We start from the raw sequence: 11380 nt of genomic DNA, 5'->3' as shown, positions 1-11380 counted from the left end.
TCTGAAAATTACTTTACAGAGCTTATATTTAGCAGCTGTACAATGAAACTAAACTCGTATGCTATACTGTACATTTGTACTAGAAGTTTAGATTTATTTTGCAGGTCATTTTTTATTTACGCTATGACCTAGAAATATGGATGTTGGTTAGATAGTTACTATTGCACCTAGGTCCACGATTGTTGAAGACAGGCCTACATTCTCGTGATTCTCTCGCATGACTACCTTTGATCCGTGGTCTTTGTTGGGGATGTCTTTAGTGATAGTAAAACAGACTGTAGCGGGAAGGCGAATGGAGGGCGTCGGTATTCAGGGATGAGAGACGTTTCTCTGGCGCCTGTTCGCGTATTCGTAGAAGTACAGGTGAAGAGGAAAATACAGCATGTGTTTGCATTCACCATACAGGATACACACCTGATATTCTAGTATAGGTAACAATAAACTACACACCCTGCTCGGCTCTGGCTTTCACTAAGGAGAATACGACTAGTGTGTTGTTCATTCGTAATGTCGTCAACCGTGTTCACCAATGTTAGCTGGGCACTTCGCAGGATCCTATCTTCTATATAATAAGTGCGTTCCCATTCGTCATGGTAGCTCAGTGTGTGTAAGAATATCCTGACCTGTAGTATCTCCGAATCTAAACCTTATCGAATACATATACATAATGGAACATAATTTTACCATTATCTGGGCTCCGGAAACTACCACCTCCCAACTACTTTAAGATCTATATCGAGTGTTGGATTCCACATGTTAGAGAGACATTCAGCATCTATACAACAGGCTACGTGCCTGAACAGCTATCCGTATGGCTGCTCGGAATTTTTACACGTACTATTAAAGTGAATGCTGTAGATTTTTGAATATCTTGTATAATATCTTTTCGGGATGTCTCTCAGGTTTAAATGCAGTTTTCGGTATCACTTAAAAATATTATTATACATACATTTCAGTTATACACACATTTTCTTCACAAAAATCTTTATATTCTTGGTAAAGTTACACTTGGAAAGTATTATACAAGATGAAAGAAAAATACTGTTTTAAGAACTGTTTTTGTCTGGATTGTCTACCAAATACACAGAAGGTTCCTTTGTTCCTTTGGTCTTTCCTTGGCTCTGTAGTACATTAATTAGAGTTTTAATTCCATTAATTTTTCCTCTAAAATGCATCATATAGTTATACTAAGTTTCCGTATCTTAATTTTTTGGTTTTCCAAACAAATGTGTGAATACAAATTACAATAAACATATTTATACATGTAAAAATATGGTTAATTTATATACATATGTAAAATACATAACATTAAGAATATCTTTTATTTACAAAGAAGTATAAAAATTACATGGTTTTAATTCACATAAACATATGAAAACATTTCTTTTGTATACTATATGCTAAGTTACAACTGTTTTCTATTGCCTTATTTTATGAAGCAACGAAATTATAAACAGTATATTCCTGATTACATGTTCCTTTACAAATGTTTGATTTTAGTCTCAAATACATCATTATACTAGAAACTCTTCCTATTTTCCCATGTCGTTAATGAGCTAGAAATAGTTCAAAGTGACCTGATATAAGCTCATAGCTATTAGTAATTTTAATATATTTTATTTTCTCTCTATAGTTTGTTAAAGGACTCTATGTCAGTGTTTATAAGAAGTCAATAAATTACGAGGCGCGTTCGGAAACTAACCTCCTATTGGTCACTGTGCGAGAAGTGGTGGGGGCAGCACTACCATTTTGGTTACAGACGTGCGCGGAAGATCAGTCTGCATCCAGTCATGGTAGACTGAAGGTTGTCTGATAACCAGTTCCACTTTTGTATCGCTTCAAAATGTGTGCTGCAATAGAAAGCCCCGCCAAGTGCAAGGTGCGAGCCGTTATACGTTTTCTTACGGGAAAACAATATTCGGCAGCAGCTATTCATCGGGAACTTTGTACCGTGTACGGACCAAGTGTGATGAGTGAAGGAGTTGTTCGTGAATGGGTTCATTCATTTAAAACTGGACGAACATACATTCATGACGAAGAGAGGAGTGACAGGCCATTAGCTGTTACTGATGAATCGTTCAGAAAGTTGATGGAAAAGTTTGTGAAAATCGACGTTCCACAATCTCGGCTCTTTCCGATGAATTTCTACAATTTTCCAGGACTGTGTTATATGACGTAGTGACACAGAGGTTAGGCTACAGGAAATACTGTTGCTCAAGACACAGACGGGAGTTTTTTTATGCTGATGGAATTTCTAAGCACGTGCAGATATATGATAAGTGTTTGAATTTTCATGGAAACTATGGTGAAAAATAGAGCAAAGAAGTAGTTTTCAAATGTATATAATAACTTCTTCCTCTTTACTTTGATGTTTCTATTTTAACCAATCGGATGTTACTTTTCGAACGGCCGTGCCGTCGTAGAACGAGTACTTTTCTGCAAGTTAAAACAACATTTTTTTTAATGTAACAATAACTTAGATCATTACAAAAGTGAAACTAAGGAAATTGTCCATTATATTCTATATTTTATGAGATCTGATTGATAGTTTAAAAGCAATGAGGTTTTGAAGCATTAAGCTAAAATGTAATTTTAAGACTGTTGTTTTAGCTTTTCTTTGTTTTAGATAGAGATCTTGGTAATTTTTACAGTGTTGACAAGGAATTATTTCTGCGTAACTGACTTTTATCGACAATGTCTTTTATATTACTGCTCATCTTTTTTACTGTTTTCTTATTTAGTATTATTACTAATATTATCATTGGTATTATTATTCCATCTCTATGTAGTGTTCTGATACCACGTGCTGTATTTTGCCAAAAAGCTGTTCGTGTAGGGTTGCCATATTTCAAAAATGATAATCCGGTACGCTACTAAATTACAAGAGGATTTGAAATATTTAAAATGAAAAGAAATGTAATATACTAATTTACTTTTCTCCATTAGATAGAGTTGTTCAAGTATTATGTGATCACATTTTTCGTCATTTTAGTGGATTTTCTCCTTCCTAGTTAAGCAGACTATTTATCCCTTCCCCTTGGTAAGCAAAAATTTTTTTTTTCTTATTTATAAGGATCTGTTATGTTTCGTGGCTTTCAAAGTCTGTTTCAGTTCATTCAAGCTATGATGTTTCCTTTCACACGTTATGTCTGTTCGTGTAGTATAATTTAAAAAAAAAATAAGAAGAACGGTTAATTTATTGACAATACGTTCTAGCAGTGTTTGTTATCTTCAAAGAACTTCTTTCGTTGAATTTTCACTTTATTTCTGTTAAGAGAATAATTATATACCTAATCCCGTGAAAAAAAAAAAAAAAAACCTGTAATATTCCCTTACTTCTTCGCTGAAATCCTGGACATTTAAGCGTCCCGAGAAATATTTCCGGGGCCCCGAGACGCCGATGTCGATTACGTGACGGTCCCGAATTTTCCGGGACGAATGTTCGTGGCATTGAAATAAAGATTATTATTATTTACTAGCAGTGGTAGTAACAACTGTAGCAAAAATCACGTGGCTAGTACAAAAATAGCTATGTATTTTGTCACAACTTCTGTATTTTTTAAAGTGTTACTTATGTCTCACTCTTTTAGTATCTATTTCCTATTTGACACCTTTCAGTAGTTATTTAAGTATTTTAAGTAGTAATTTTGCATTTTTAGTGTCTTAAATCCAGGCCCCAGAACCTGATTTTCACATTCTTAGTTGACCAAAACAAACATCATTATCTATTATTATCTTTGGTATCAATGTCTTCTTCGCCTTCTCCTTCCTCTTCCTCCTCCTCCTCCTCATCAGAGATCAGCTTTTGTGTGTTTTCGTCGTCTACTGTGATTGGTTGAAACACGTCACTTGCACATTCTGATGAAGCTACAAAGAAGTAAAATAAATTACAAATAATATTGCAATTATATATATATATATATATATATATATATATATATATATATATATATATATATATATATATATATACAGTGGTCGTGCGGTGGTATGCCATACCACCTCTGGTTTTTCCAGTGATGATGGCATGCCGCCTCTGGTTTTTTTCGTTATCAAGACATACCGTCACTGCAGAGTAGATGATAAGTACCTCTAATAAATCCATTTTTATACACAGTAGTTGACGAATAGTTTTGCACATAAAAATATTTTATTTCTTATGAAGAAATAATTTCTAAATTGACAACGCATTTTTGTTCTTTTTCCTATCTTTTGTTTTTGAAGTTCATCTAGTTTATATTTTGATGTGCCATATTGAATTTTTTTATGTATGTGTGTGTGTGTGTCTTCTTGTCTTAATTCGTACAAATGTGTTTTGAGCATGAGCGGATTTAGGTGTTGTCTGCTGTGGGAGTGATTCTTTCAGGGATTTGGAATACCCTTTAGTCGAGTAGAGATTCCAGGAGCTTTTCCGCAGGAAATTGTTAATACAAAAACTCGGTTTATGAGCATTTCCATGTATAATACAACATAAGGGAATATTTTTAATTTTTTTTCAGAAGGTTGTTGTCGAGGAATCACAGTCTCTCCATGTCCCCTCCCCCCGGAAGTAAAGAGAAGCTCTTCAGTGGTTTTCAGTCATTATGTAACTACAAATACAATCTTTTAAGAAACATACTCTCACTGTATTTCAATATTTAAATAGCCGGTATGTAAGTTAAAAGCCGGTGTTACGCACATTGATCGTGTCACATCAATATATTTTGTGATTTTTAAATTATTACATTGAATTTTGTTCTCGTTAATGTTATTCGTATTCAAAATACTAGTCATTTGCAGTCACCAGCTAAAGTACATAGCTACTCCCAGAACAAATGGAGAAATTTTAGTACGGTGTCAGTAACTTACAGACAGAAAGTTATCTTCTTTTTGCGTAAATTGTTTTAAATACACAGAAAACTTTAAAACACTGCCTTGATATAAAGATTTCAGTTGGTGAAAGAAGATTAACTCTTGTTTGGTTTAGTTCAGTAGGAATATATTCACTATCAAAGAAAAGTGGATGGCCAATTTTCCTGTACAAGACTATACTATACATTAGACACCGTAGATAAATTTAAGAACGAATACAGTGGTGGAGTGAAGAGATGCTTTAATCATTATGTATATATTTACTTATATATATATTTAAGTAAATAAAATGTGCAAATGCAATTAGCCTTAAAACACATGAAATAAAGACGTTATAGACAAATGTAGGATAAGAAATCATTCTTGATTGTTAGTTTTAGTATATACTTGTAAAGTTATAAATAATCTTCAACTGATATTAAGGATTAATAACCTCCAATAAATTGTTAAGAACTTATTTTCTTACCAATTGGATTAAAAATGCATTAGTTACTGTCCTTAAGTAAATAATTTTAAATTAATTATTATTTTCATCACACAAATAGTAAGTTCCTATAAATCTTTACCTGCAATATCGTTTATGTAGCGACAAATGAATGATTTTATTTTATTATCACGCTATTCTCAGCTATACTGTCAAGGTTTTTTACACATTTTTTTTCCTAATGTATGAACAACTAGATAAGAAGAATGAAGTTCAGAGCATAATTATTTAACAGATTAGAAGCTTACCAGTACTTAACGGCCTAGGTTGATTGCCTTCTTCGCCAGGATTTTCTTTTTCGCTTTTACCAGTAATACTGTTGACAACAGCTTGATTTTGGGAAATCATTCCCTCTAGTCCCACAACTGGTTCAGTAGTTCCACGATTAGAATTTTGTTGAAAATAGATTGGGTTTGCAAAAGATGTACTTTTTTCTGCTAAAATTCAAAAAGAAAAAGGAAGTCTTAATATCTATAGCTATCTTTCTATCTTAAGGTTACCAGATTTTTTTAAAAGAAATTCCCACAGAATCCAGGGAAATGTTCAGTGATCCTTGCCCACATCTTTAAAATTTATTTTTCTAATTTTAGTCTATTGCTAAACTAAGTAATAACAGTAATAAATTTTATTAACCTGTTGAAAATAGCTAAAAGTAAAAATACAGCACTATGCTGTACAATTAAATATTATATGTAATATTACACAGTAATTAGAACAAATAAAAAAATAAGTAATATTTTCCATAAGTAGAAGCTTTGCTTTGTATATACTTAAACACAAACAAACTATTTGCTGAGCAAAACAATACATTCACATAAAAAACTAAATACGTGTTACAGTTTCGCCAATTAACACTGTGTTGTTAGTTGACAAGATAGTGTCTGATGAAGCCAAAGTGTTAGTTGGCGAAACTGTAACACGTACTTAGTTCTTTATGTGAATATATTGTTTTGCTCAGCAAATAGTTTGTTTGTGTTTAAAAAAAATAAGACGTGTGATATGCTAGTAGTGAGTGCAAATTATGGTAAACTACAAGGGTGTCGAGTTTTAAAAATCAGTGGAGGTGCTTTCGCTTGCCCGGTGATCTCATGGAGTTGAATAATTACTGAGGCTTAGCAAGAGTCCGCCCTCGGAAAATTTTGAAAGTTGGTCTTCCTGAAAATTCACTTTTAGATATTTTGAATGAAAATTGATTTTGTTCGTATTTATTTTCCTTTTTTCCTTCTTTTTTTATACAGTTGAAAATCTGTATTCTTGAATGAAAATATGATGACGTAACCAGGGAGATTATAAAGTTCTAAGCCCAGATCTGAGCTCTTGTCACGCCATTCGGAATGAACATTTGTGACATAACAAATGTGAAAAATTTTAGGTGAAAATAGCACGGGAAACACTTGTTTAATTTATCACTCAAAATATCTTTAGCGTCACAATTCCGGAATTTTACATGTTTTCATCCCTGGTGAAGTCTACCCAAACTTTACAGTAGTCCTCTTTCTTGCTGTATTAAAATATCGGGCCCTACTATCATTTAAGAAATGCAACGGTGAAATTAGAATTTTGCTCTTCTTTGAAATCTTTTTTTTCCATTTTGATTCTTCTTTTGTTTTTATTTCTCTTCTCTGTTTTGTGGTGATGCTCGTGCACCGGAGCACCCTCAGAGCTGGAGCCCATAGATAACTTTGAGAACATCTTGTGATATAAATAATTACCTTTTAATATAAATCAATTGTTAGTAATAACTTTTTCAAGAAAAGTAATTCTGTGTTATTTTGATTATTTGAAAATTAATGGAATAATATAAAGAGTTAAACAGATAAATGATTTAAGTGCACTTCTAGGTAATAAAACTATGATTTAATTTACATACAGAGAAAACATTAAGTCTTACAAACCTCTAAGTTTTCTAATCAGAAATATTAGGAGATTTATTAACATTAATCAGAAATACTAGGGGACTTACTAACATTAATCAGAAATACTAGGGGATTTACTAACATTAATCAAAAATACTAGGGGACTTACTAACATTATTCAGAAATGCCAAAGGATTTACTAACATTAATCAGAAATACCAGGGGATTTACTAACATTAATCAGAAATACCAGGAACTGACTAACATTAATCAGAAATACCAGGAGATTTACTAACAGTAATCAGGAATACCAGGGGATTTACTAACATACAAGCCTGTACAGTCTTATTGAATAGTTCAATGCGTGGCAAATTAGAATATGCATCAATAGTATGGTCTCGCAACCATAAACAACATGAAAGAAATATGGAAAGAATACACAATAAATTTCTAAGGTATTTGTACTTCAAAATGTACAGGACGAATTTATATGACAGTAGAATTTGTTATACTACATTATTGAGAATATTTAAATTTTTGTCACTGACAACTCGGCGGGAAATACCTCAATTAATCTTCTTGTTTTCATTGATGAATAATTTAATAGACAATCATGAATGTATAAGCATGCAAAATTTTAATACCAACACAACCTGTTTAAGAACTAGAATGCCATTTCATAATGTAAAATCGCGTACAGTTTATTTGCATACGAGCTCTACTTTGATTTGAACTTGTCGAAGTTACAATGATATATCTAAGGTCAATAAAGAACTTGATCTTTCGTTATATAACTGTTTTATACACTAATACCAACACTGTGGATATTTCTCTTATTTTATTTTTGCTTTCTTCTTTTTGGTTTTATTTTATTTTTATTTTTTCATTCGAGTGTGTACTTCTATATTAACATTTCAATATGAGAAAAATTGTTTAAACCTATTGTAATTGGAATACTAGTTCTGTTATACGTGGCAAAATAAATAAACAAATATAGTCTGCGTGAATTTCTAAGTTATTTTACAAGTTCTAATTCTCAGACATGCAATTGTTTGCTAGAGTTAATAGTTCGTTAGAAGCCTAGTGATTAACATAGGTTTCCTGTTTCTCAGTTGCAATAAAATTTTAGCCCTTGCACCTGAAGAAGTTTCAATTTAAAAAAGGGTCTCCATCAGTCAGACGGATAGTCTAAACCTAGCAGTAACAGTTTAATCATAACTTACGCACACTATTTTAATGAAACATTTTTTAACCGTTTCAACACTTATCACAAATGTTCTTCAACTTATAGATGCGTAATCTAATTTTGATCTTACTAACAGTTTTTATGATAATAAATATGTATCTAATTAACAGAAGACAGAAAACTGGTTAAGCAGATGGCCTATTATTTTCATCGCTTCATTACATGTGTTCTGTAAGTGACAATTAAGGCATAAATATCTATCGAACCAGCGGCACAAATCTGCCTTCAACATTGGTGGGGTTCGTGTAAGAACGTTCAAAATTTTTTTAAAGCGATGCTTAAAATATTTATGAAGTTGAAAAACAATGCTGTGGAGGATCAGGGAAGTAGAGTTGTCTTCAACATTGGGAGACGGGCAGATTTGAGGCTATTCTGGAGGGATATCAATTTTATCTCACTTTCCTTTATGGCAATCGGACACAAATAATCACATTTCTCCCCCAAAAAACATATTTAAAATCGGATTATTGGGGGGTGACAGTCCCCCCAGTTCCAAGATTGGAGGGGACATGTTCCTCTCATTCCCCGGGATTTGCACCAGTATATTGAACACTATACCTAAGTCCCTTATTATATCACACTTTTGCAATATATTGTTTTATATTATATTACAATATATTATTAGTATATAAATAATAATAATAATAATAATAATAATAATAATAATAATAATAATAATAATAATAATAATAATAATAATAATAATAATAATAATAATAATAATAATAAAATAAATGAATCAACAAAAAGAAGAAAGCTATTCTTCCTTTTCTTACAAAGCGGAAAATACCTCATCAAAAATAGAAGCAATCCAAATAGAAATAAAATGTGAAACGAAGAATAGCGTGGAGTAGCAAGATTGGCAGGAAAAGAAATACAAAAGTTTGACAGAAGTTCCCATGTAACTTCTCAGTGATAGCAATAAAAAAAAATACTGCGACTGAAATTTGACAAAACTTCCATTAGTAGAAATTTCTAAATTGACGTTAATTTTAGTGTGAACAAAAAGTTAAGCAGAGGACAACAACGAAATAGAATTTTATAGAAGGATATTGGAAAATTACAGGAGAATGTTAGAGGATCCAGTGACATCACAGAGAGACAATTTCCTTCGGAACAAAAAATGAAAGACAGAGATTTCCCAGAACGTCTGGCAAACTTACTCTATTTTCATTGTAAATCTTTCTCTAAATACATCATCAGGTAAAGAAATAGATGAGGAGGATTTAGACACTTATTCTGTCGAATATACAGTTTCTAAAATTCTCAAATTCCACGTTAAACATTGGTTATGAAAACACTAACCACTTTATTTTATTTTATATTTTTATTATTTTCAAACATAAACTTTAGTCCAAAAACAGTACAGAGCAGCTTGAAACTAGTTTTGGTCTTTATCAGCAGTACAAAGGCTGATAAAATGTGAAATTCATAATTCAGTCGCAGGGTTGCGAAATCAAATTGCCGCAAGTAGTAGTAAGGATCACAACACGTACAAATATGTGGAACATATGAGTAGATTGAAAACGTTTTAGTGTGAGAACACTTCACTGGGATCGTGCGAAATTTGTTGAAAATGTCTCAGAATGTAGTAGAAAGAAGTATTAGGACAGAGAAACCCACAAAAATGAGTCGTAAACACTTCAATTATTATTATTATTATTATTATTATTATTATTATTATTATTATTATTATTATTATTATTCAACAAGTTATTTTAATGTACATTAAAAATGAAAGAGAGAAATTACCTTCTTTTTGTGATTCGACACGTCTACGGAAATAAATGAACACTGCTGCAGCCGAACACAATATAATAATAAGAATAACAACCACCACTGTAGCCAGTATTGCTGTGCCATGGGTGGAAGATTCGTGTGGGCTAGTTTTCACGTCTGAAAAATCAAGATCTGTAACCTGGCTATCTGTAACGGTACTACTACTATTAACTTCATTTTCGTTGGTAACCATTGTTGTTTCTGGTAGCTCACATTGGTTTCCTAGGGAAACAGTAAATAAAACAAGTTGACAAAAAAAAAAAAAAAAAAGCTAAGATTTAAAAATAATGCAAAGAATAATTCATTATCTACCTTAGAGTATATATTAGTATTAGTATTAGTCAAAAAGTTCCCGGAATGTTTTTTTAGTTTTGGCATTTTGATGCAATCACAATGAGTACTCCCTTAGGTTGTTTAATTGTGAATTTGACAAGTATTAATACGTCATAACAGGCAGTGTACGAGTAATGTAGCTGAACGAATAAGTGTATTGTGATCAGTTGGTGTAATTTCACAAATCGAGCAACGCGTAAGCATCAAGTTCATGTGCAAATTGAGTAAAATCTGCTTCAGGGACATTGATAGTCTTAAAAACGATTCAGTATAATGGGATGTTTGGCTCTTCCCAAACCTGAAAATGGGCCTTTTCTGTTTCGATAACACAGAAGAAATCAAAACCAATACGACGTCTGAATTTTGAAAGATACCAAAAGAACACTTTCGTCGGTGATTCCACCAATCACAGGAGCGGTGGAAGAGTGTGCGTGTTTGTTCTTAAAGGTGTCAACTTTGAAAGCGATTAAGGGAATGTAGCTCTTTATTACCGCAACATAAGTATACAACAGAATTCCGGGAACTTTTTGACCGTCCCTAGTATACCATACTTAATACATGAAGTAAAACTTACAACTTATAAATCTATACACACCTACAATATGAAGCACAAATATGCAAACACAACCAAATTTTCCGAATGTACTACATAGACAAGATTCACATCCGTTTCCTTCTAAAATGTTACATTAAGGAAGTAATGTACCATTTAGAAGACTTTATAAACAATTTAAAAACAGATATGCCATTTTAGATATTCAATTAATGAATAAGTTAGCAGACTGTTTATAATTTGTTCGTACAGGGATGTACGCAGGAGGTGGGTCTGGG

The 11380-nt window shown here is 32.2% G+C and overlaps 1 protein-coding gene across 2 annotated transcripts in view; it reads right to left on the bottom strand.

The window, feature by feature from the left end:
* Window positions 1-1303: 1303 nt before the first annotated feature.
* LOC145678777 (uncharacterized) overlaps window positions 1304-11380 on the bottom strand; it is a 69068-nt gene continuing 58991 nt past the window's right edge. Inside the window, exons 10-12 of one of the 2 annotated variants that reach the window (XM_081749276.1) lie at window positions 10190-10438; window positions 5584-5772; window positions 1304-3867 (exon numbers count right to left, since the gene is read on the bottom strand). In XM_081749276.1, the coding sequence (XP_081605402.1) occupies window positions 3722-3867; window positions 5584-5772; window positions 10190-10438 (584 nt within the window). In that variant the 3' untranslated portion in view covers window positions 1304-3721. The remainder of the gene's footprint in view (window positions 3868-5583; window positions 5773-10189; window positions 10439-11380) is intronic. The other variant, XM_081749277.1, reaches the window with a different exon arrangement.

The sequence above is a fragment of the Thermobia domestica genome, chromosome 2 (assembly GCF_964235325.1).
Source record: "Thermobia domestica chromosome 2, izTheDome1.hap1.1, whole genome shotgun sequence".
Taxonomy (NCBI): domain Eukaryota; kingdom Metazoa; phylum Arthropoda; class Insecta; order Zygentoma; family Lepismatidae; genus Thermobia; species Thermobia domestica.
This window is presented reverse-complemented; position numbering and strand designations above follow the sequence as displayed.